Here is a 26908-nt window from a genome sequence, read left to right as displayed (position 1 = left end):
CCGTTGCAGTCTCATTTTGTCCCAGAGTGTGATGGAGGAATACTGGACTGATTTGATGACTGCTGCGTAGAACTGTCTCAACATCTCTCGTGGCGGCTGGCCGTGCTTCCTCAGCAGCTTCAAGAAGAGCATCCTTTGCTGGGTCTTTTTTTTTTTCAGGACAGAGTTGATGTTGGACTCCCACTTCAGGTCTTGGGAGACTATGATTCCCAGGAATTTGAAGGTCGGACACAGGGTAATTAGTTGGAAGGGCAGCTGTGGCGAAGAATGTTTTCTGAAGTCCATGATTATCTCTACTCTCGTGACGTGAGTAGAATGCCTTGCACTTTAAAAATTGGGAGTCCAAGTCCGGGCTGTATTGTGGGTTGAGCTCCGTGACATAAGTGCACCATTTCTCGTAGATGTAGAAACATATTCCGACGCCTTTTGAATTCCCTGATAGCTCCGTGAAGCAGGTGGGCGCGGTGAAGACGGAAGTTGGGTAGGATGCGTTTTTGCGCCACGATTCGGTCAAGCACAGCGCGGCAGAACATGTGAAGGTTTTTGTTCGTCATTGAGAGGAGAAGTTCTAAGGAGCCTATCAGTTGATATGGAGGTTTAAAAAGGTTTGTCCTATTAAAAATAAATAAATAAATCCGTTCCCTCTCAAAGTTGGCGAGATAACGCATTTTCTTTCAATGCGCCTTTATCTACTTCCGGGTTTTCGACTGGGCGAGTTTCATTGAAATTCGTTTGACAAATTCCGAAAATCAGCTCTAGGTGTTAATCACGATTCCCGAATAAGCAAAATATATCTAAAGCGAGTGCTAAACACAAGAAGTCTTCTCTTGACCGTAAGAAGAATTCCAAGTCATCCTCAATGATTCTTGCCGTCTCCGATGCACGTCCGAGATGACCCGGAAGTACATAAACGCGCAATAAAAAAAAACTTGGGGGGAACGCAGTTCTTTAAAAAAAAAAAACATCGTTGCCATTTTAGCTGCTCCGCAAATTTCATCCATTTTGTTTAGCAGAGAACGTAGATTCGCAAGATGCATCGATGGGAGCGGTGTTCGATCATGACAATGTCGGAGTTTGAAAAGCACGCCGTCTCATTTCGACATCCTCTTCCTGATTGACTCAATCGCCCCGCCAGCTATTATCTCCGAAAAACTTTTTGGGTTTGTGTAGGTTGTAGGGGGGGGGGACACACACGAGAGTTGAGTCCCTAATGCTTAGCAACCCGTCTGTCGTGCCAGCAAGCGGCATAAAAACACAAAAAAACTAACGAAAACGTGCAATCACTCTCGTCGCCGCCATCTTGGTAGAGGATTCCGAACACGCTGCATCACATCCAAATCCATCCACACTTTACATCTTTGTTCCAAAAGTGATACTCATCCAGGTTCTGGTTCAGAATCCCAATCATAATTTAAAAAAAAACAGAAGAGAACAGTTCTTTATTGGCTAACACACTAAACAACTTTTGAGACAAAAGGCGAGGCAAATCCAGCGTTGACGATTGCGAGGCTCTCCGTTGGCGATCCCATCGTCCCGGTGTCACTCTTGCAAAACAGCGTTCCACCATTTTGTCTTCTGTCACTCTGGTTTGGTCATTCGCACCTTTGCCATTCTTGTGCAATGATTGGCGGCCATTTCCCCAAACATTGATTGACTCTGAAATTGTTTTTTTTTTTTTTTTATGGAATGTGACACAGAAAAGTGGACCAGGAAGGATTGACCACATTGACTGTTTTCCCCTTTCTCGCCCGGAGAGTTCTCAATTGTTGACCTATTTTACAACAAAGTGTCCTGTTCTCTTTATGGCCGCCGTGTGATGAACGCTTCCCGTCAAAGTCCCGCCACGGGCGTGTCCGTATCCTCTCGTTCAGATTGATAAAAACGTCCACGCTTAATTGCACTAAACTAAAACAAATATTAAATACACTATTAAAAAAATAATAATAATAAAAGTGCTTACATCTACAAAGGTTTGAATGCTACTCAAACATGAGTGTAATTAATCTTCAATAAATTACCACAAAAACTATGCACAACATTCAAGTGACAATTCAATGAAATGTTTCCAAATCTACTAAATAAGTGTGCTCGGTCGTCCAATAACAGAACTGTAAGTAAGCGAATTAGACCAACAAATAACTCAAAATATTATCAAGTGTTAAACTGATCAATATCTTCAGCGAGTTATTTTTTAAAACCATCCATTTAAACCAACTAATAACTTGAACATGTTCGTAATCAGGGGTTCCGTTTAGTAATCAGCCGGTTAGCCAGTTATTCCAATGACCAATAACGTGAATCAATAAGTGTATCGGAATGACCAATTATCCAAGCGTAGCAGGCTGAACAACAGCACAAATCAGTTACTAAGAGCCCCCCCCCAAAAAATAACTCAAGGGTACTAGATCAACCAATTATGAAAATCTGCTTGTACCATTTTTTTATGATCAATAACTAATGTAACCGACCAATAAGTTGAGCATGTCCCTAAGTGTATTAGACTGACCAATAAATTCAGATTGTTCAAAACGTAGTAGAATGACCAATTATTATACCTCCAATCTGCTTATAAAAGTATTAGATGACCAACAACTCGTGCACCGGAACAACCAATAACACAAAAATGTTTGTAAGTGTCGTAGACCAAGCAGTAACTGAAATTAGTCAGCTGCTCGCGGACAGTCCGTCGTCGGTGAACATGCGAAGTGCGCTCATGTGGAGAAAGTGAGCAACTTGTCCGTGTTTTTTGTTCCGTCGCGGCGACAAATTGTATGCCGCGGCGAGGCTCACACTTCATGTTCCACCTGTGTAAATTAAAAAAAAAAAAATGCCGACAAGGTGACTTTAGGTCACCGTGTGCCACGCCAGCACCACTTTCTCGGGATGGTCCACGGTGTCCTTCCACTGCTCCGCTGCTTCCTCAGTGGGGCTGTCCAATCCCAGCTGGACCTGCACAATCATCCACAAACGCAACTTCATAAGAATTTTGGACTGATCAATAACTCCAACATGGCCGTAAGAGGTTTAGACCAACCCAAAACTCATACCTCAGTAAAAGACCAAAAATCTTAAATCTGTTAAGTCAGTTAGATAGATCGAAATTTATATTACACCCTATGGAAAGCGCTTTATTACAGCTCCAGCTGTTATAAAATACGCCATATAAATAAAGTTGTATTGTATTGTAATGTATTTTTTTAGATAATAGTTACATATTACACAAACCCGTGAGTAAATGTATTAGACCGAGCATTGACTTAAGTGTATTCGACGAACCTGTCCGACACACTGCTTCCTCTTGATGGAGATGCAGCTGAAGAGTTTGATTGACAGCTCGCACGTGGCCGGGTCCAGAGCGTCCAGTTCCAAGTAAAAAGTGTCGTTCCACTGACACTGCCCCCTGGTGGCCTTGAGCGCTCGCGTCTTCTGCTTGGTCACCGACCCTCTGGCCCCTTGCATCTCCACAGTCACCGCGTACGCTGCGGAAGATATCATCCTCATCATCGTCATCACGGGAAAAGTCGTTGATTTGCCCGAAATATGGAAATTATGACGCGGTTTACCGGGCGGGAGGGGCGAGGAGGAAGTCGGCAGGTTTTGCGCAGCGAGGACTCGGACCTGCATGCGTCTGCAAACGGGCTGGAAGCAGGTTGCGAGGTGCAGCTCGCATCCTCGCCCCTGAAAAATAAAGGACTGCAAATGTGGACGTGGAAGATACATTCCCTTCCTTTTTTTTTTAAATTACACCAACCAAGAAGGTTACGTTATTATTTCTTTATATACAGTCATTTATAGTCAGTCATTATTTTCCATGCTGAACCGAATTGTAATTGTCAGTCGCTTAATTCCATCATTTCTCTCTCTCTCTCTCTATATATATATATATATATATATATATATATATATATATATTTATATAACACGCACCTTTATTATCCTGCTAATAGATAAGATAATACAATACATGATCATGATAATAACAATAATAATAATAATAATAATAATAATGTATTATTATAAAAAAAATCTCTCTCTCTCTCTCTCTATATATATATATATATATATATATATATATATATATATATATTTATATAACACGCACCTTTATTATCCTGCTAATAGATAAGATAATACAATACATGATCATGATAATAACAATAATAATAATAATAATGTATTATTATAAAAAAAAAATATATTATTATTCCTAATCATCATCACTTATAATGCTTAATTCATTCTGGTTGGAAGGTATTCACAAGCTTATATCACAATATGATTTGTGGTGCGTGTGTATTTTTTCCCTCCCATTAATTTCACTTTTAATCTTGTCAACAATAGTGAAGCCTTGGTGGAGGTCATCTCTTTTTGTTTTTGACTTTCTAGGTCACTTTGTAGGTAAAAAGCCGGTGGAAGCTGTCGTTGCAGCTTGAGCCCTTCCAAGAAAATCTCTGTAGCGATTGCAACAAAAGGGAGCTTTTGTGTGTGTTAGGAGAATGGAGGACAGATGGGTAGGAGGAAAAAAAAACCCACTTACACACACTGTTCCTCCGAGTATAAAATGATGATTCACCAAGTGTACAAGCAGCTCGCTCACATTTCACCCCCCAACTCGCCTCAAATTGGCCAATTTATCAACAACAACAACAACAAAATAATCATGTGTGCTCTTGAAGTGCTTTGAAGTCGAAATAACAACAAAGTTTCTCGTCGGAATACTTGTACAAATGAACAACCAGTAAACCGGAATGTTCTTTCTCACGGGTGAGGAAAGAGGAAATAGTGTTTGGCCGCAACAGCTGCGCAGCGAGTCGGACCGCATTTCACCACGGCGGAGAATAAAACTGGTTTACGAGGGAGGGCTATCATCAGCGCTGATTACGTGACTCACAATGCGTAAACTTTATCCCGTAATGGACGGTCTGTAAATGGTGACATAATATGAGAGGTTGCGATGCTGGCGCTGGAAACAAAAAACTATGGAAAATGTACAACGCGATTTGCAATCCAGATCGGATCTGGATTCAACTAGTTTTGACTTTGACGCTAATTTGGATTGGATTTGGATTCAACTATAGGTTTGCATCCACAAATCACATTTCATTTAAAATGTTGACTTTACAAGTGGTGGAAATTGACAAGACATTTTCCATTACATTGCGGCAAAGAGAGCAATCTAGATCAGATCTAGTTTGAATTTGATAACTTGATTTGACAATGAAACTACATACGCATAGCAAATGAAATTTCGTGGCAAAAGTACCACAAGTTTTACATGGAATAATTAAATACTGATGAAATTTTTTTTTAAATTCTTCTTTTAAAGTAAAGTGTCTTTCACTTCTCATGTATAGTAAATTTTAAGTACAGTTTTGTTCGATTTATCTTTTATCACCAATATATTAACATTTAATGTTTAAAAACTGTATATTTTTAAACATTATTAAAGTGAAAAATGTACTTAAAATAAAATAAATAAATAAAATAAAATAAAAATGCAACTCATTGTAAATTAATAATGATTTAAGAAGAGTTTAGTTTCTCTCATACTATAGTGTATGTAATCATAATGTTAAAGTTCAAACTGTGCCTAATAGCACGGTGTCATACAATGATAAATACATGAATACTTTTTTACCCAACACGCTAAATAATGAAATAAATTAAAAATGAATCTGCCGGACACGTTTAATTGGGATATTCGAGGTTGCGTTTACATTGAGACAAAATCGTAATCTGGATAAAATCCGGATTCAATTTAAATTCAGCTTGGGCCACATTTTTTTAATTTACAAGTAAGTAAGTAACTAAGTAAGTAAGTAACTAACACTAGCAAATCAATAAAGAGCGTCTCTTTAAATGAAATTTTATGTGGCAATGCAAGTTTCCACATTGTGGCAAAAGTGTCATTTTGATTAAATTTGACTTGATTGACTGACTAACTCAGATGTTCTCAAATCTTTTAAACCAAATACAACCTAAAAATAATTCGGAGCACTCCAACTACCAACATCACCGTAACATTACGGACAGTTTGCTCATCAACACTGCGCCTAAACAAAAGACGATTGTCCAACAATCTACCTGGGCAGAGATTCTTTCAAGTGTCACACTTTGCGAATCACTGAACTAACTGAATCTACTCGCATAAAATCGCAACATTTAATCATGTTTAATTCACTTTGCCCTGTTGTGTTTACACTGCAGCAAAATCACAATTGGAATCAGATCTGGATTCAACATGATTTGGTCCAAATGTGATTTTGCCCAGACTCGTTGACATTTTTACCCCGTTGGTACTCACAGAGGACTTGCATGGGCTTTTGAGGGCCACCCACTGCTCGGTCTCCTGCGGGCCGAGCAACCGGAGGGACAGGACGCACTCGGCCACCGTATGCTTCCTGGCGCCTTGCGTTTGCAGCTTCAGCAGTAGGGCGCTGCCGCGGAGGCTCTGGAGGCTCAGCGCAAACACAAACGTCTCCATGAAGGATATGTGCTGTGTGGCGACATAAAAAAAGACTTAAAAAGGTCATGAAGCGGCGTACCGACAGCGGTAACAGCTGAGTGCACACGCGGGGGGGGGGGTTTGCTTAACAAACACCTTGAGGCGAAAGCCATGTTGACATGCATGCTGGAATTTCTAAACCAAATATTTTCTCCAGTGCAGGGTCGCAAATGAAAGTGTGTCGCCGAAGTGGCATTTAAAAAATCTCGGTCTACGTCAAAATATAGTTGGGAGCTTTAAAGTAGATTCCAAAGGCCATGTTGAAAAGAGAAAAAAAAAGCTAACTGAAGAAAATAAGAATAATTTCATGTGGACAGGGCTTACCATTCACCAAGCCTAAAATCTCCAAAAAACTAACAAAAAAAGTTTTTAGGTTAATTATTGGTAAATATTCAACACCTACTGGAGCCAATCAGAAGGCCGGAGCAGTAAACTGTATAAAAACATTCTATAAAAACGTTCTTCTTCAATACACATTGTGCTTCTCATTTTGGTGTGCACCTTGGCCACGACAGGGGAAGACCGACATGCTCTACTGGAGGCTCAGCTCCTCTCTCGGGTCCTCAGTACAGCAGTAATAATCGTCGTTCTTTGCAGAGGATAAAGAATACATGCCTGTTTTTTTGGTTTTTTTTACGTTCAGTCTTTTTTTTTTTTAACGTTTAGAATTTCTGTTCAGATATTCCGTTGCTTCAAGAGAAACATCATTACATACAAATTGTAGATGCAAATTTTTTGCCCGTGTGCCTATTGTGTTTCCCATTGTCTGTTATCATGAAAAGACCCATGTCCGTGTTTTGCTAAGCTCGATGGAATTATTTTTTTATGCGCAGGAAAATGACGCCAGCACCAATTAAAAAAAATAAATAAATAAATAAAAACAATAAATAAAAATAAAAATTAAATAATAAATAAAAATAAATAAAAAATAAAAATTATAAATTATAAATTATATATATATATATATATATATATATATATATATATATATATATATATATATAAAATTTATACCTTTGCATTGTCAAAATGTTTCCCGTACCTGACAGTATTCCTTGATGGAGGTCTGGAATTTGACTGGTTTTGGAAGCGTGATGACACCTTTGATTCGGATCTTTGACTTTTTAGCCACATTCACTGGCAGGCTGGGTTGGGAACACTGATGAGGAAAAAAAAAAACAGGCTACAGTTATTGAGCTGTTTCTACATTCGGGGCACTGCCCCACCAGATCAGACACACTGTGTTGGGATCAGGAAACGAAAATGTTTTAACTCGACTTATCTCTTAATACTCAAATGGCTTTTTATTGGCGTCATTACGCTAAATGTGACTTCCTTGTTGCTGCCTTGTCGTCCTGTACCTTAAACGTCCTCTGCAATAACTTTGACCCAGTTTGCAGAGGAAACAACATAGACATTTAATTCTTTTAGGGAGGTGCTACTACTGCTCGAGCGCAAGCCAACCTCGTTTAATCTCTTTTTTTTTTCTTCAGATTTCTTCTAAGAAAGCAGTTCCTTGTTCTTAGAACCACTTATGTGAATGTCACACAGAGGGTCCATTCACTACATTCAGCGATGCAACAAAGGACGTCATTGTCCCAGTGAGGACCCAAACTGCGAAACCTTACCTGGACCAGCGTGATCCACACCTGCTCCACCTCTTCCTGGTAGCTCAGTTGGACACACAACGTCCCGAGGTCGTCACTCAGCAGTGATGAGAAAGATTCTGCAAGGCAACAGCAACACCAGGTCAAGTAAAATAAATGTGTGCCACTCAGGGCAGAAATACTTGCGCCCCATAAATGTTGCCTAGCAACCTGTGACATTGTTATGAGCAGAGTCAATCAATACAAGAAAAAAAAAGTCACTCAATGAAAAAAGAGACGCGATGATTTCCCAAAACAACAAAAAGTGACTCAACAAAAAATTAAAAAAAAAAAAAAGATGGAAGAATCAACAACAAACAAAAAAAACGGCGTAGTGGTCGCACTATCACAAAACAGGAAAAAAATCCTCAATAACACAAAAGAAAAACAAAAAGTACAAAAGTGACTCCACATCACGAGAGGTGAACAAAAACAAGTCGTACAGAACAAGAAAAATCACCAAAGTATAAAAATGTGACTTGCGGGCACGAAAGACAACCCAAGGTGGATTCATTTCTACCTGTGCTGCTTTTAATCGAGTCACTGATGAACGCCGGCGTGCTGAGGACACTGGACATGGAATCAAAGCTCTGCAGGACACAAAGTGTGTATGGAAAAAAAAAAAACACCAACGGAAAAACTTGAATTTAATATGGATCACTTTACGCGGGAAAAAAAAAAACAAACAACAAGTGTCTGACCTTCATTTGAGTTCCGTGAGGCTTGTTGAGCTCCAACATGGACCGACTTAGTCGCTCATCGGTGCCTACAGCTAAAAAAAAATAATAATAATAATAAATAAAGAAATAAAAATGTGGTTGTGCTGTTTTGAGACTACAATAGTTTTAAGCATGCTCATTTGTATTCGGGGCAAGTAGCGAAGTGCCCCAAATCATTCATCAGCAATTATAATGAGCGCTACGAGACGTCACAAAAAGTGACTTGACAAAACGGAAGCGCAACAAAAAGTGACGTGACATGATTAATAAAGACAAAAAAATATATATAACAACAATTACCTGACAAGACTTACAAACATTGCAGAATAACAAAAAGCAGAAGAAGTGAGTGACCCAGTGATCGTACACAAAAAAAGTACAAATTGACATCACAAAAAGATCAACAAAAAATAATGAAATAATAAAAATATGAGTCAGTGATACCAAAGATGGGCAAAAAAATAAATTCAAAAAATGAAAAATATCAACAAATCGTAACCAAGCACAAAAAGATTGACAGAAATACTAATTATTTGACTGTACTTGTATTTTTTTTCTCCAGCTATCTCAATATTCTTGTGTTGTTTTGAGGGACTAAAAGAGCTTAAAAATTTGACATTAGGGGCAGGTGGGCAGGTGCCCCACCAAATAAATGATTGTCACATAGTCGCTCAGAGAACCTTGTGTCATATCAATTCTGCCTAGCAACAAGTTACAGCACAAATATTTGATCTGTCCAGAAAAAAAGAGAGAGTTACTTAAAGTGCATCAAATGGCAAAAAAAAAAAAAAAATGAAAAAAAAACATAAAAATAAAAATGTCAATTATTGATCATTTGCTCTGGGGCAGGTGAGTTTCATTCCAAATTGTCACAAGCCCCTAAAATATGATTTTTGCACACTGAGGTTGGCAACACCTGTCTTAAAATGTTTGGTGGCACTGAAAAAAAAAAACTGAAAATTTTTATTAGGGGCAAGCTGGAAAGTGCCCCACGACATCTTTTGATTTGATGATGAGAATCAAAAAAATTCGAAGGAATCACGGTAGTCTTTTTGTTTTTGGCGGGAGGCGGTGGATGTTCATACCTAAGTAGCTTTGGTTGCCCCCAATATCTCGGGGGTTCAGGCCCGACGGGGCCCTCTCGGGTCCGGCGACGGTGTGCAAACTGGACTCGGAGCTATACGCAAACGGAGTGGCAGCGGCGGGGGTCAGCAGCTCGGCTTTCCTCTGAGCGTACGTGCTGCGTGCCGGACCTGGAGCACAAAGAACAGCAAAAGAGGTCAACGTGCCGACCCAGCGACCACACGGTGAGAAGGTAAACGACCAATTCTTATCCAAACAGGACATCCTGCTCGCAGCATCGAGTCGCGCCTCAATGATTTCCGAGCACCTTTTAATCAAAGTCACACACATGAAGGGAGTCTTGATTCTTAGCATCTCAAGATCATCCTAACCAGATGTATGACAAGAATACCACAAAATATGCGCATTTGAACAATCCAAAAATAACCACATGCTGTGATTTTGTTTTTGTCGTGCAAAAATGACCTTTCAAGGATGGCACAAAATTGCGCAACAGCATATCAATAATAAGCGCACGAACTCATTTGGTGTATTTTTTTCACCTAACTAAACGCACTTAAATATTTAATATTATTGATCAATAAGTGCGCCATGAGATATCCCAGACGAAATGGGGTCAAATAAATTGGGGCGAGTGTAAAAGTACCCCAGCATGTACTAGAGCAGATGGATGAAGTGTTTTGGTCACGTCACCTCAGCGGAGAAAAAAAATACATTTAATTGTAAATGAATGTGAACAAAAGCATTACAACAAAGTAGATGTCTTTGACACACCGCAGCTTTTAGAAAATAAAACATGAACAAGATTTATTCATTTAATTTTTTTCAAGTTTGGCGGGCCGGATTAAAACTGTTAACGGGCCGCATGTGGCCCCCGGGCCGTAGTTTGCCCACGCCTGTACTAGAAGAAGTTTGCAATCCAAAGTGTGCAGTGCAAAAAAAGAAGACGTGATCTCAGCAAGGCCCAATGTGTACTCCTGCTGTCATTTCAGAAATGTTCCATCTATGGAATGGAAGTGACCGAAAAGGCGGAAGAAATGTCGCGTGAATGAACGTACCTGGCATCCCGTACTGCAGCTTTGGGAACGTGGAGGCTACGGGCTGCACGTATGATGCCTTCAAGGTGGGCAGGACGAACGGGACCTCCTTGCCGTCAGGGGGCAGCTTGGACAGGAGGTAGTCTTTCTGAACCCCCCTTCGTTTGGGGGGGGCGGGTAGCTGCACCGCAATACCTTTCGGGGACAAATGAGCAAAGCAGTGCTTGATTATTTCAGTTTTTTTATTTGTTCATTTGGATTAGGAGCAGGTGAGGGAGTGCCCCACCAAAAGCAGAAGCTGCAGGGTGTGACCAGGAAAAATACATTCAACATATTTTCTGGATTATAAGGCGCATTTGCATATAAGCCGCAAACTATTTTTGGGAAACCAAAACAAAGAAGATATACAGGCCGCACCAGACTATAAGCCGCAGTTCTCTATGCTGAAAAAAAAAAAGTTTTTTACTGCATGTACAGAATGATTTTGTACTGTGAATGCACAAAAAGGTACATGAACAGATTGTTAAAACGGTGCCTTTTAACACGGCAACCACTTTGCTAATTAAAACAGAACAAATCCAAGAGAAAAAAAACAAATCAAGATTTATTAAGCGTATTTTCCGAACTATAGTGCGTCGCCGACTGGTGAAAGAAAAAAATCCACAGAAAAGCCGCACCGCTGTATTAGCCGCACGGTTCAAAATTTAGGAAGAAAGTAGTGGCTTAGAGTCTTGAAAATATGGTATTAGAAAGCTGCACCTATCATATATTTTAAAAATAGTATTTGCAAAAGGGGCAAATAAAAAATATAATTCATTAAATTAATTAAAAAAATTAAAATGGAAAATATTTATTTGGAGAACAGATTGAAATTTCCCCACTGCAGCTAACAGATAAAAAAAAAAATTGGAATTCTCCCTAACAAAAAGCAACATCACAAGCAATGTAACCAGAAAAAATAAATTTGTTGATTTCCACATTTCTGTAAAATCCTTAAATCTTGCGTTTAGGGGCAAACAGCAAAGTGCCCCACCACACGGGCTGGATTGTGTTCTAAAAAGAAAAAGCTCAAATGCAAAAAACCGGAATACGCTATTCGGACAAAAATAGAGCCACGGCTCAACACTGCCAATCACGGCAATTTATCAATGGTGCATTTCCTAATCCTGAAAAACAGCAATTTATTCAACTAACAACTAACCTGGAACTCAAATTACTGTTAAAAAAAAACAACACTTTGCTCAATTCACCAAAATTGAACTTGTCTATTTTTGTATTTGAACTCTTCAAACGGCGCCGACCCTCCTGAGCCTTTTTCTGCCGTGCGGGGCAGCGAGGCCCTCTGCCCTGAGACCAGACGTAACCACTGCCGTGTTATACTTTACCTTTCATCTCCTCCGGCTCCTTCTCTCGCTTTTTGGTGAGTTTCTTGCAGCAGTTTTTGATGCACTCCATGCCTGAAACCAATAAACATCACAAAGTGTCAACAAATATGCAACTTTTTAGTTAGACCCCCCCAAAAAAAAAAAAATCGTAAAATGCGGGGGATAATTTTCCAAAAAAGTGTTTTCTACACCACAAAAAATAAATACATAAAATAAATAAATATATATCTGGTTGAATATATTAACTTTAAATACAGAATATCTATAAAAATATGAAGTATTATAAAAAGTATTTAGCTTCAAAGTCTCACCACAGAAGTGAAAGTGTGAAAAAGTTGCGCCCGATCGTTAGTTAAAGGCATAAAATGACGGGAAAAAATGGATTTCCAACATGAGATTTACAAAAAAAAGATGAAGAAAAAGTCAAACCTCACCTGGATTATGTTTGATTTCATTGAACAGATGATCTATTTATATATATAATTTTTTTTTTTTGCTGGTGCGCATCCAAGCCGGTCGAGTCAACACAAGAATGACGAGAATTGCCAGCCGACTCATGTTTACGCTCCTCCTCCCTTTCCTCCTTCACCACTTTTCTTTCTCCTCCCTCCTTCCCCATACTTGCAGCGTTTTAATGTGTTCGCGGGAAATGTGGACGAGGCTCCTTGGGTGAAATTTAGTCCACAGTCATGCACATGAATGCAACAATGCAAACTGGCCACGTTTTAAAAAAAAAAAGAAAAAATGGAATTTACGGCATTTGTTTCCTAATTATTGTGAAAAAAATCATTAACATGATCAGGATCTTCACATAAATGATTAAAAATAATAACCATGGCTGTCGCAAATGAATCGATTTTGAATTGATTACACTGTTTAATCCGTCACTTATTTAGGTAATCGAGCAATTTCGAGGCACAAATCTTTGCTGTCGAACTTATCCAGCCGAACAAAAATGTTGGCAATCCCGCTTATACAAATTATAATATTCATTGAATAGGTTGAAAAATGTGAAGTTTTTATTTTTTTAATAAAATAATACATTTTCTTGATTTTTTTTTTTTTTGCCAAGTATAAATAGGACTTGATTTAAATGATGTTATTGATTTCATATATTTTTTCTAAATCCGACATTTAAACAATTGAATTACATGATTCATGCCCAAAAAGTATATTTGACATACTGTGCACAAATTTCTTTGGACGTCGATGAAACTTTTTTTTCCCCTGAATTTAAAAATCCAATTATTTCTTCATTAAAAAAAAAAAAAATTTTAAAAAAAAATGTTGTGACATCAGACTCGCTACCCAAGTCTGTGCACGTACGTGTACACAAGGCAAGCTATTAAACAACATGAAAAAAAAAAAAAAGCAAAGGTCCAAAGCCTCCTCATTTAAAGCGGACGTGTCTAATTCCTGCACTGATGCCGCGATTTTGCCGTCTTTCCCGAAGTGCAACGAGCGCACGTTTACTTGAAACGCAACTTATTCCCTTTACCTCTTACACCGACGTCATCTCATGAATTGATCGTCTTTGGATAAAGAAGGCCAGCATTTTCGTCTCATACTCCGGCTCACCTGCGACCATAATGAGGGCGATATCTTTTGAAAAGACGATGAAATGGATGGTTTTAGGGTGTCCACTCAAGTCTCCTCTCCTAAATTGCATTCTCTGTAGGGTTTAAGTCAGATTGACTTGGAAAATCACTCAATTTCAGTATATGCATTATGCAGTGGGCAGGGGACGAGTCCAGGGGGTACCCCGCCTCTCGCCCCAGTCAGCCGGGGAGCGACTCCAGAGGTCAGCAACATAAGCGGGACGGAAAATGAACTGGAAAAGGAATTCAAGCGAAAAAGGCGCCGCGGCGGTGGTGTCAGCGGCCTGCTCATACAGACGTTTATTGTACTCAATAATTCATATGTGATGATAAACAATAAAAGTCTTGTTCACGGCTGATCTGAAGGGAAAAAAAAAAAAAAAAGATGCAGCGGCGGACGTGCTGAGAATACAACATTTGCGGTGCTTCTAAGAAGAGGATGGCAGAAATTGTACACCGGACGCATCCCGCTAGAGCGTCCATCTTGCCGCCTTAAGAGCTGAGAGTCCATTAAGGCGGGGCGGGGTGCGTTCCGTCGGGCTCGTTCCCGACCGTGACGACGCGTCAGAAGGGATGCTCTGACACGAAGACGGTCAGCCGGATGATGGAGCTGCCGCGGAAGTTGATGACGTTGTTAACCGTCACCATCTCCAGATCCAGGACCAACTCTCTGGGTCCCTTGATGGGTCGGGACAGCACCAGTGTGGCGCTCATGTTGCTGGTTTGCTAATAAAAGACAATTCAAATAAATGTGTTAACAAAGAACGAAGAATCGCACGCCTTTATAGCGAGGCGTTTGCAAATGATTTGAAAAATGGGGAATGATATTTAATGACACTGAAGAACTGGTGAAAAATGTCCAATATTTTGGTGACATATTGGAGAGCTCACAAGATCATCAAGGACAATACTCACCCGAGCTGGTAAAACTGCAACATAATGTATTTTATTTATTTTATTTCATATTTATTTGTATTTCATCTTTAATTAATTTAATTGATCAATTTCATTAAATTAATTGTTATATTGCACTGGAGAAGGGAGCTCTCCAATATTTCCAATAAAGGGCGTTCTGATTCTGAAAAATTTTGATTTTTTTTTTTTTTCCCCACATTGGAAATTGAATTAACTAAAAATTTTAAACTTTGAATGAGAACAAGGTGAACCTGTTATGTTGAATGTGGCACTTTCGGGTGGTAAACAATTGTAATGAAATAATTGTTGTGAAATTGAATTTTTAGAATGAGGAAAATAACACCCTGGATGACGTTAATATCTGGAATATATCGAAGTTGGAATTCCCTGAATTGGATGAATTATGTGGAAGCACATAATAATGGGCTGCTTTCAGGATTCACACTAAGAGTGGTGTGGCGCCACCTGCTGGGGCTTTCCAGCAATGCACGGCATCAAACTCCACCGAGGCTAACTGGCGAATGACCCGTGGTGGCCGGTCAAGGCCTTCTCTGATGGCCTAACATGATCAAGAAAAACAATATCATATTCTTCACATTGATGTCATATTATATCCTAGTATTGTACTTTTAGGGGAGAGTTTTTAATCCAATCAGAATTCCGCTAGCTCGTGTTGCCAGGCAGATTTCACAATACCAGTAGCACGCACTATTCGTCCGAGACCTTCAGATACAATCGTGCCGGCGTCTGTTCTGTGTCTCAAGGGGGCTTTTACTGTTGATAGACAGTTGCGATAGCCAATCAGATCACGAGTTGGTTATAGTGAGCCTTGCCGGCCATAACACTGAAGGTGATGAACGCGTCTTGTGATTGGATACTCACTTGTGAGAGGGCAGCACTATGCAAAAATCAACACAGCCGGAAGTCCTAACTGGCAACCGTTCATGGATGTAAAATATAGTCTTATTTTTTTTGTTTTTTTGTTTTTTTTAAACCACAATGGCCAAAGGAGGGAAAAGTGTGGATTTCACTTGCGAGGCCATTTTCAAGACGGAACTTTCAAGAGAAGCTAGGTCGTCCAACACTCACCCAGTACTGTTGTAAATGCTGCCATATTTATTTTGATATAACGCGCCTTTTATTTTTGAAAGGTTTAACCGGAAGTTGCATGTGAGATAATTTCCGTACGCTTTATAGAGATCGAGAAGCGCTTGCCGTAGCAGCATTTTTTGTCAAGTTGATCTGTTAATTTTTCCTCGTCATTCCTCGTTTTTTTGCCAAAGCCGAGAGAATATATAAGGCAAATATAAGACGTTTTGAAGCATCACAGTTTTTGACTGTCAAGATTTGCTCCGGGAAAAGTCTGCCGTTGATTGAGAGCAGGCCAAAATGGCCAGTATTATTTTTTTTTTGCATTTATTGTGATTAGCTTTGATTCGAAGCAAAGCTATTTTTGTCGTGAATGTGATACATTGTTTTATGTTTGAACTTTTAGCTCGATGGTGTGTTGAAGAATTAGCATCTGTAAAAGGAACTGGAGTCTCTTAATCAATCAATAGGCGGCACAACTGTGTAAGTGTTTGTATATTATTTCTCCAGCCGTGGTGTCATAAATGATGGTAATATGTCAAGTCGGACAGCGAATGACATAGGAGAGCGTTCCTCACCCTCATGTAGAACTCTTGGCCCTCGTTGCCCGACTTGATCTGAAAGATGTAGAAAGCGCCCGGGTAGCGCGTGGTGGCCTGCATCTGGAAAATGTCCGCAGGCACACTGCGTCCGGACGACAGGTCCATGTGTCGGTACAGGATGGTGAAGGGCTGGTCACGGCACGCAGGGTTGCCTGTGGCGCACATGCACTGACTGCGCACACCACAGAGCAGAGCGTGTGAGGACGACGCTAAAAGCGTTCAGAACCGCGACGCCGTACTCACTTGTCGCCCACTTCAACGTAAGGAGGCGGACACTGTAAAGGAGCCAGGCATGTGTGGCCTCCCTGGAAATTGAAACAGACTCGTTCTGTTGTACAGGTGTTGTTACCACTCTCACATTCATTGATATCTTCAAAATCAAGCACACGACAACACCACTCGGGGTCAGTTCCAACATCGGAGTGCACGGGAACGGCTTTTTGATTTGTTTGCGAGCGGACGTTCAATTGTACCTTCGCAGCTGCGGCCGTCCTCGAAGACGAAGTAGCCGGGCGGGCAGATGCAGTTGAAGGAGCCCGGCGTGTTCACGCAGTGGTGCTGACACAGGAATTCGGAGAAGCTGCACTCGTCTACGTCTGCAGGAAAGTTATGAAAATATGAATTCTTTTGGGAAATTAATTTGAAAAAATACAATTAGAAAGACTCCAGGAGAGCACGTATTGAAAAAAGGAAATAAATGAAGCTTTAAAAAAATCATTATCATTATAACACATGCAACTTAATTAAATAGAATGCAAAGAATTAAATAATTTGTGCATTTATTTTTTTGTCACTCATTTTGGTGTGCACGTATTGACCACCAGGAGGCAGTATAACACAGTCATGAAGGGAAAACTAAACAAAAGCTGATTTGTAAGTTACTCAAAAAACTCCAGATATATCCAACCATCCATTATCCAAACCGCTTATATTAAGTCCTTTTTTTGCAGAGGATAAAGAACGTATGCCTGTGAGTATTGTTATTTGAGTATTACATACTGTATGTTGAGGCACAGTTTGTGCTCCGTAGCTTTAAGGCAGGGGTGGACAATTCATTTTGTAAAGGGGCCCACATGAGAAACGAGGGCCGAATCAACATGCTAACTTGAACTTTGTCAATACTATTTTTAAATAATTTAGAAAAAGCCAATAGTCTTCAAGTATTATCACAGCGATGACTTTTATAATACACCCAATACGTACACTATAGGAAACTATGTAGCAGCCGATCGTGAAAAGTCAGAGCTCTTGCTCGTCCCCTCCTTTATACAAGCGTCCACATGCATGCACTTAAAATAAAGTCATAACGTTCAAAATAAAACCGCCACATATTTCACGATCACTGTGAGGACCAGTCAGAGACTGTGGATGGGCCGCATGTGGCCCTCCTGCCCTATGTTGGTCAGAATTGCTTTATACAACGCACTTATTATTGATGATATTTGTCAGTGTTGTCACAGTTAACTTGAAAAAAATTACTCGGTTAATTCACTCATTAATTGATATTAAAAGTAACTATTATTTTATTTAAGTACTTGGCTTTGAAGGTAACCAGTTAGATTACAAGTTCCCGTTTCTGTTTCATGTTTCTATTATCGCCCATATCTTGTTTTTAGTGTTTATACATTTTTCATTTCACCCCATTTTTTTGGGGGATTACTCTAAAGTATTCTTGATGATTTGTTACAATGTTTGGCCTTACCGTTGCAGGAGGTTCCATCGGCCGCCAGCTCGAACCCTTCGTCGCAGTTGCACATAAAGGAGCCGTGGTTGTTGAAGCAGCCGTGACTACACGGCTCGTCCGTGCACTCGTCCACATCTAACACACGCGTACACAAAGTTTATGCAACAATTCCGGGAACTCTTCTTTTTCTTGAAACGTTTCCAAACAGATGATTTGCGCTCGCATTTCGTCAAGGTTGCGTAAGAGCGATTCTCTGGAGATGTCATCACGACCTTTGACTTTATGTCCAATTGTTAACAATAATAAAAAAAGGATCATAAAACATCACACACTGGCCAACATTCTGGTTATGAGGTGGAGTTGGGGAAATACATGATGTCAGCGAACACACCTTGGCAGCTGCGGTTGTCCGGGTTGAGGACAAAGCCTGGGTTACACGAGCAGGAATACGAGCCCGGCACGTTGGCGCACAGCTGCTGGCAGTAACCATAGCGACACTCGTCGATATCTGTAAAGAACACGGTGAGGACACTTGGTGTCAATTAAAGATCTATTTCTATCCAACTTTGAACAGAAAGCTGCATTTACGTTAAGTGACCACAGGAGGTCGCTGTTTTTGTGTTGGTGATGGTGTTGACTAAAGGGTCACAGTGGACATCCACTGACTTTATTTAAATATATTAAAATGTATTATTAATTTTTTTTTTTAATTTATAATTTTTTAATTGAATATTTTTAATTTGTGAGGGTCTTTTTTGTGGGAGATATTTGGCGCTAAGCCCTATTTTCATGGAAAATGTGTATAGTAGGTTTAGCCCCATTTTTTTTCAAATATATATATATATATATATATATATATACATAGGGGGATTTAAAAAAAAAACTTTTAGATTTCTTCCAGCTTGACTGTTTCTGCACGACATATCTATCTAAATCCATCCATAATGATAAATAAAGAATGAGTGAACAGCCAGTGACCAACGCCGAATGATAATTAAGAACCGAAACGCGAATACTATTGTCGTTGCGTGTTATTTTGTTTACCTGTAGACCGACAGATGAAGAGCAACTCACCCTGACACTGGCCCCCGATGAGCCAGAAGCCTTCGGTGCATGAGCAGGTGTAGCCCCCCGCCGTGTTGATGCACACCTGGGTGGGGTTACAGTGGTGGGAGTTGGTCTCACATTCATCAATGTCTGAAAGAACGGGACAAAAACACAAGAAAAACATTGGGGGGGAAATTGCTTTCAAATAAGGCTGGGCAAAAGATGATCACAATATACTTCTTCTAATCGTACAATATCAATTAGAATCAGGATTTTTTTTTAATATATTGGTTTTAAATTGCCAATTGTAAAGCATCTGCACTGAAAACGAAAAAAACTGGAAAGTACTTAAAAAAAATAACATATGAAGGACTTTAAGTACAGAAATAAAAAATGAACATGGAAAACTATAAACAAATTTTTTGCTATGCAGAAAATAAATGACGGGGAAAAAACAATATCACAGCTGTTATGTCTAACTCTGACCACTTAGAGGACAGCATTTGCTAACAAATGAAAGGCTCGCTATCTAAACGCAAAGAGAGACACGTTAGAACAGCAGTTTGACGGCAAAAGTTAAGAGCAATTGTTCTCTTTGTAGGCTAAAACAAAATTAAAACTTTGACAGATTGAGACAAATCCTTTCTGCGACACCTGACCAGACGAGCACCGAAAAGGGAAAATCTCAATGACAGCAGGATGAACTTTCCACCACTAGAGGGTGCTAACAATCTTTGAAAAGGTCGTGACTAGTTCAGATACAGTCGAGTGAACGTTTTGTGTGACCAGGAAAGGAATTTCGATGAAAAAAAAAAGATCAAGGTGAGCGAATTAATAGCCCACGACACCAAGGCCAGGTTTGACATTTTAAAGCGATGCATAATCAGAGTCAAAGATGCTACATTAGAATAAAATGCGAGGACGACAACCCCAAGTGGATAAAAATAATTACCGTAACTGTACCACACACGCACGTGTTATGTTTATGTGTTTTAATGCAGTCACTTTTCATAGTAATACTCAAATCTAAAAAATATTAGAGACATACCGGATCGGCTGGATCAGATCGGCTGATATTTATGATTTTATGCAAAATCATTAATCAACTGTAATGTCATAATATGCTAATTGTTCAATGACGTCACTAATCAGAGCCGTAAAATAAGACAGCAAACACAATCACGTTCACTTCATGGACCGTTCTGTGTTGCCAACGTTGATAATCAAAGCGTGTCTAAGCATATAAAGTCAATTCCAATATTTGTAAAAACTATTTTTTTGTTTTTTTTAAGTGTGTTAGGACCCCCACCACTCAAATAGCAGAGGTCGACTGTACAGTAAATAAACAACTTCTTTAAATTGATTGGATAGATCGGGTCATCTTCCGATCAGCCCGGTTATCAATAATCAGGAATTTTTTCAACTGGCAAAACGGTGATGATCTCCAAACTCCTGATCGTGTAAAGCATAAAAAACGTTCACTAACCGCAGCGCTATAATTAATCAACTCCTAATTAAACAATTAAATATTTATTAATGGTTGGCATGTAGACTGTGTGAGAGGCTTTTGTCAAAATTCCTTTTTGGAAAAAGTGATTGTAACATGTAGTCTCGCATGAGTGCAGTCGTGGTAGCAGTATTGTTGAAGGTGTTTCACTTTCTTCTAAGTAATCCCAGAAATGTCCCAGCTAAACCCCCACCCCACCCCCTTTCTCCGCCGTGTTACCCCCACCCACCCTCCGGCCTTTGTTTCAACAACATTCCAGGTCAAAGCTGTCAGCTATCAGCTCCCATTTTGTTTTCGCTCGGCGTTAACAGATCGCTCTGATTACGTGTACAATTCCTCCGACTTCCTTAAGAGGCAATGACAAAAATCTACCGGGCCGGAGGGAAGCGGAGGGCGGGGTTGCGGGGGGGGGGCTCTTGTTTGCTCAGGCGGCTCGGACCGGCGATTAGCCGGACTTCGCGTTGCCCTTCAGGGAACCAAGTCGGTCCACCGAAAAGTGAGTCAAGAATATGCGACTCTGAACTCCAAAACGAAAACAGCTGCAGGAATTTCTGGCAAGTACTGGCAGTGTGTGACTTAAATGTTCCAACAATCTCCCTTAGTTTCTTCACAACCGCATGAGGAGTTTCTGGTGGCGATAATCGGTTAAATATCCACAAAAAAAAAAAAGGCCACTAAAATTCTGCTGTCCCTCCCGTCAAAGCCGAGTTTGTGCTGCGTCCAGACAGGAAGTCTGTAGGTGGTGTCACTACATCATAACACACGGCCGGGGCGGATGGTGGCTGTGATTGATTGGCTCACAAGTACACAAGTGGGCCTGTTCTACGCAATACAAATATGGCAAAATGACTTTATGCTTGCTGCTGGCACGACACCGTTTACCCAAAACAAGTCGGCCTTTTGAGTAACACTTAATGAGGCACACCTGGACGCCCTTCATAACGTCCGACAGAAAAAGTGTCTAAATAGGGCATCATTGTAAGAATATGTTTGTTACAGCGCATCATTTCAAAGGCTCTTTCTAATGTTTTGGCGACATAATAAGGTCCACACCACAAAAAAAAAAAAAAAAGGAAGACATAATTATCCTTGTCAAGAAATAATTTCAATGCAAGTGTACTGTAATATTTTGGTTGGTTGGCGTCTGATTTGAACTAAACCAGAGGGATCGACTTTGAGAATTTTAGAAGAGTAAAGGTTCAGAAAAAAAAACAGCAAAAAATATTAAATGAAGCTCCAAAGCCCATGTGTGTGGAAAAATAAAATTTGTATCAATAAATTATTTTCAAAAATATATATTTTCTGACAAAATGCAGTTCTAATTGTTTTTTTTAAACCACAAAAATATTCTTTAAATGCTTTATATAGAAAATGAATTTAAAAACATTTCTTTATTAATAACTACAATATATCAGTATTTTAAAATATATTTTAAAAAATTGTGAAAACATTTTTAAGACATTCAGTATTTAAAACATTTCAGTGATTCTTTCATGTGCCACTAGAGGGAGCCCTCTGACCTAATTCAGGGAACCACTTAACTCTGAAATTATTTGATGGAAAACGATTCACAAAACCATCAAATTAAAAAAGAGTTGACACGCAAACCATGGACGACAACAACAACAAAAAAACCACACGCAAACAGCAAATACAAGCACTAACCATTGCAGGTTCCGTCATCCGCCAACGAGTACCCCAGGATGCACGGCACCGGATAGCCCACCTGCGGGTAGCTGGGTTCGGCCGACCTCGGGGGGGCCGGCACAAAGCTATCGGGCTGTCCGGCGGACGTGCCGGTCCCAGTGGCGGCGCCGCCCCCGCCCCCACGTCCCGGATATGCCGGGTCGGGCTGTTGCGGCACCTGCTGGGGATCGGGCCCGTAAGGTTGGTTGTAGAGGCCCCGGGGCAGGCACAGGTAGCCCCCGTTCTGGTTGACGCAACGCATGTCCCCCCTGCAGGGGTCTGGAAGGGTCCGACACTCATCCAAATCTGCGAGACGGACGCATTTATACTCAGGTTAATTCATTTTGAGGGCCCTTCCACATTAAAGTTAAAAAATAAATAAATAAAACACGCTTGTTTTACTGAACAACATGAAATTCGAACGAGAATTAGAAGAGCGGATACGTTTTTTGAAATGATTAAATAGAAAGAAATAGATTTCTACTCGCCTGTATTTGGTAAACCACACCAAGTATGCAACTAGTACTCAACTCCTAATTTGTGGATTTTGGCCTGTTTTACTGCCGCTTCTCCTCCGTTTTTGTTTGATGGTTTCCTGTATGATTTTTCTTCTATAAAACGTGTCTTGACTGAGTGAAGGTTGGGAAGCTCCGACTTCAACTTTATTTATTTATTTATTTATTTTTTAATCCAGTATCGTTTTTTAGTTTTTTTTAATTTATTAAGGGGAGTTGAGTTGCATTCAGAACTTTAGAAGCATTTATTTAGGTTCGATATTTATTGAACTTTTATTTGTAATAAATTTGAATTTCAGCTTTTTTCCATGTTCAAACATAGTGTGAATATTACAACTGTGCATGATCTTATGGTGGCCAGTATTAATAAAAGTAATAAATAAATATTCTTATAGACATAAATAAAATGGCAATTTTTTGAAGAGCCAAGAATTTTTTGTGGTTGTACATTGTATGAAAAGTTAGAGAAGCAGAAAATTGAGAAAACCAAGTTTGTTTTACTGCGCAACATGAAATTTGGCCATACTTAGGAGTGGACACGCCAAAAAGTCTGATGAACCCTTGCTCGAAAAGATCCAGGAAGTTTTTCATTTTGCTTTGAAATTATCATTTTGACTCAGCACCACCTTTGAACCTTTTTTTTTCTCTCAAATTAAGAATCATGAAATTGGACAGGCAAGTCTACAATAAGGAACCCCCCCCCCCGAAAAAAAAAAAAAAAATTAAAAAGCCATACTTGGCAAAGCACCATTTGGCTCCAAAATAGTTTTTCACAAATCTTCCCTCAAACCCAGTTCCACTTAGCAACGTAAAATTTGGAGTGGATGTGTATCATGAGTTAACCCCGCCACCCAAAAAGTTTCAAGAAGCCACGCCTGACAAGACCAAGGATGTCTGCTGTTTTGGCTTCAAAATTTGAATCAAGCAAACAAACGATACTAAATCATGATTTGGACATTGTAATCGGTAACTTAGCTTGAACAGCACAAGACAGTAACACTTACCTACGCACTGTCTTGCCCTTCGGTCGTATCTGAAGCCATCGGAGCACGTCTGCGTGTACACCAATACAATTAGTGTCTTATCAGGACATGACATCATGTGACTTTTGCAATCAATTGAACTCATTCAAGCAACAGCTCACAGTTTGAAGATTCTATAGAATACTTTAAAAGTGACATTTTAATACTACTATTTTATTACTTGAAACTAGTCTTTCCCCACGTTAACCATGAAATCATGATTGTGGCTGGTATGATAAACAATGACTTCTCAGTTATGTTGTTTGCTTGCTATGGTGTGGAAATGATGGACGTTGACTGGTTTAGTTTGTGGTTCATATTGCGAATTGATGAATTTGGTGCGCCTTCGAAATTGTGAGCCGGTCTTCTGAGGTAGAAAGGAGGAAAATAATTAAATAGTCCTGCATGGGCCCCAAAAGACACCGGCCCACCGGGTAGCAACGTTGTAGGCCAGTTGGCCAGTCCAGCCCTGAGATGCCAGCTGTGTTCCTGAGCAAATTAAATATTTATTCCTTATATACGTGACATAATATATATGTATATATATATATATATACATAAATATATACATAAATATATACATATATACATATATATACATAAATGTATATAAATATATATTTATATTGAATTTTTTTTAAATACTAAGTGAATTAAAGTACAAGAAAACACATTCAGTGCAGGCAAATATGTCCGAAACTATTCATCATGGACGAAATAATACTCAAAAATGCAGTATTTGACTCCAACATATTCCAGAAGGCAACATTAAAACATGCCGTTCAAGGATGTTTAATAACTCAAGTCAACAGTTTGCTGTGCCGTACCACTAGAATTGATCATGTTCGTGATAAGTTCAAATGAATGAAAAATGATAAATAAAATCCCCTTAAAAGTGTTTGATTTTTTTTAACCAACCATTTTAAAATGTCATTGCCAAATGTATCATGTTAACGGCACAAAACTGATTGACTTGATTTTTGAGTGAAGGCCATGAGTAAAAGTTCTTACCTGGCTGTGTGCAGACTGCATACAAAGCAAAATAAATAGCAGAGCTGCCACCATCCTGCAAGAAGATTAAATCCACTTTGGTTTGTTTCACTTTTAGGCTGCATTGCAAACTTCCTGTTACTCGAAAACAACAATGCAAAAAGACAACCCAAATAAAAGATCCGATACTGACCTTGAAGAGAAGCAAAGCGCGAAGCCACGTATGTCACTGAGCGTGTTTTTCATTTCCTCCCCTGCTCCTTTCACTTCGACGACCCTTAAAAAGTTGAACCCCCCCCAGTCAGCAATGACCCCCACCCGCACGATGTCATACACAACTTACCCCCCCTCCCCAAAGTGGACCGAGGCGCTACTGGTGTCGCCACTTTTTTTTTTTTTTTTTTAAAGTTGATTCAGCTTTGCCCCCCCCGCCCCTTGCCTTACTCCACAGCTGGATCCCATCAGACCAAAAGACGCCCCCCCCCTTTACATGCCTTGTGCTCAAATCAAACTAAGCCACCAACAGGGGGCAGAAGTACTTTTATTTTTTTCTTGTTCCTCCAATTTACAAAAAAAAAAAAAATCCCAGATTTACAGTAAGATAAATGTACAAACAAGTCTGTAAATATAAATATTCCTATCAAGCATGTACACACCTGATTATACAAGTTCTTTGCACAAAATAACAGGCACTTGGATGTCCTACTTCTTAACCCGCGTCCCTAAGCAGAAGAAAAACAACAATCCCGCCTAATAAACGTGTCCTGTGTAATAGTAGCATTGCTTACGGACGCCCTTTTATGACTTGAACACGTGTTGTCGTGTAGTCTGTGCGGGTTACTGTGACCGCAGAATGCTTGGCAGCTCCGCTTGCTGGCGTGCTCGGCATCATGGACGTAAAAAATAAAATAAGGCTGAGAATTGAGATGTTGACAAGGTCACTTGGGTTGAGAAACAATGCAGTTAGGACATGTTTAAAAACATAATTAAAATGGAAAAATGTGCTTTTCTTCCCTTCCAAACTGTCATGGTAGATTGTTGTCACAGGCTAGGTGGATTCAAATAAGCGAGTTTACCTCAGCGACATGAAATTTGGGAGACATTCGTGAGGTAATCTGCTTTTTTCTGACTTCTCGATGTGGCCTTTAATGGTAGATTGTTGTCACATAGTGGGTCTATTCAAATAAGCCAGTTTCCCTTAGCGACATGAAATTCGGGAGACATTTGTGAGGTCATCTTTTTTTCTACTTCTCAATGTGGCCTTTTATGGTAGATTGCTGTCATGTAGTGGGTCGACTCAATTTGGCCAGTTACCCTTAGCGATATAAAATCTGGGAGGCATTTGGGAGGCAATCTGCTTTTTTTCGCTCTTCTAAATGCGGCCTTCCAGGGTAGATTGTTGTCAGGTAGTGGTTCGACTCAAATAGGCCAGTTACCCATAGCGATATAAAATTTGGGAGCCATTTGGGAGGCAATCTGCTTTTTTGCTCTTCTAAATGTGGCCTTTAATGGTAGATTGTTGTCACGTAATGGGTTGATTCAAATAGGCCAGTTTCCTTTAGCGATATGTATACTTATAAAGCTGAGGAATTGCAGTCCATACATTTACATACCATTGTCTCGTGAAACATGAAAAGCTGAAGTACTAAAAATTTGTTAGCATTATTGTTGTAATCCAATTTACTAATTCATGTTTACGCCACACTTGTCTGGTAGAATTTAGTGAACGCTTTAAAAAAAAAATTGTCAACGTGTTTAGACAGGACTAAAGTGCTTTAAGATTTGGCTAAATCGTGCTTGGCTTGCATTTTTTTTTGTTTTTTTTTTTAAGAAAATATCCTCACGTTAATCTATATGGCAGATGGTCCACCATCTGAT

At 39.7% G+C, this 26908-nt stretch overlaps 2 protein-coding genes across 2 annotated transcripts; both read right to left on the bottom strand.

The window, feature by feature from the left end:
• Positions 1–1462: 1462 nt before the first annotated feature.
• Positions 1463–12912, bottom strand: tc2n (tandem C2 domains, nuclear). The gene is made up of 12 exons (XM_088305553.1): positions 12810–12912; positions 12376–12447; positions 11012–11185; positions 9956–10123; positions 8853–8923; positions 8672–8741; positions 8134–8231; positions 7548–7664; positions 6305–6496; positions 3564–3678; positions 3277–3479; positions 1463–2949 (listed from the first exon to the last, which is right to left on the bottom strand). Exons 2-12 carry the CDS (start codon positions 12443–12445, stop codon positions 2845–2847), a joined length of 1383 nt encoding a protein of 460 aa, XP_088161679.1. The 5' UTR covers positions 12446–12447; positions 12810–12912; the 3' UTR covers positions 1463–2844.
• A 1330-nt stretch (positions 12913–14242) lies between these two features.
• fbln5 (fibulin 5) lies at positions 14243–25301 on the bottom strand. Its single transcript, XM_088303913.1, has 11 exons — positions 25224–25301; positions 25052–25106; positions 24023–24071; positions 22483–22809; positions 19338–19460; positions 18655–18771; positions 18282–18398; positions 17053–17175; positions 16823–16949; positions 16556–16751; positions 14243–14699 (listed from the first exon to the last, which is right to left on the bottom strand). The coding sequence occupies exons 1-11, from the start codon at positions 25274–25276 to the stop codon at positions 14538–14540; spliced, it is 1449 nt and encodes a 482-aa protein (XP_088160039.1). The 5' UTR covers positions 25277–25301; the 3' UTR covers positions 14243–14537.
• Positions 25302–26908: the final 1607 nt, after the last annotated feature.

Source organism: Idiotropiscis lumnitzeri, chromosome 1 (assembly GCF_059441095.1).
Source record: "Idiotropiscis lumnitzeri isolate Australia: NSW breed Sydney's pygmy pipehorse chromosome 1, RoL_Ilum_1.0, whole genome shotgun sequence".
Classification (NCBI taxonomy): Eukaryota; Metazoa; Chordata; class Actinopteri; order Syngnathiformes; family Syngnathidae; genus Idiotropiscis; species Idiotropiscis lumnitzeri.
Note: the sequence above shows the minus strand (reverse complement) of the source record. Positions and strands in the feature narration are given on the sequence as shown.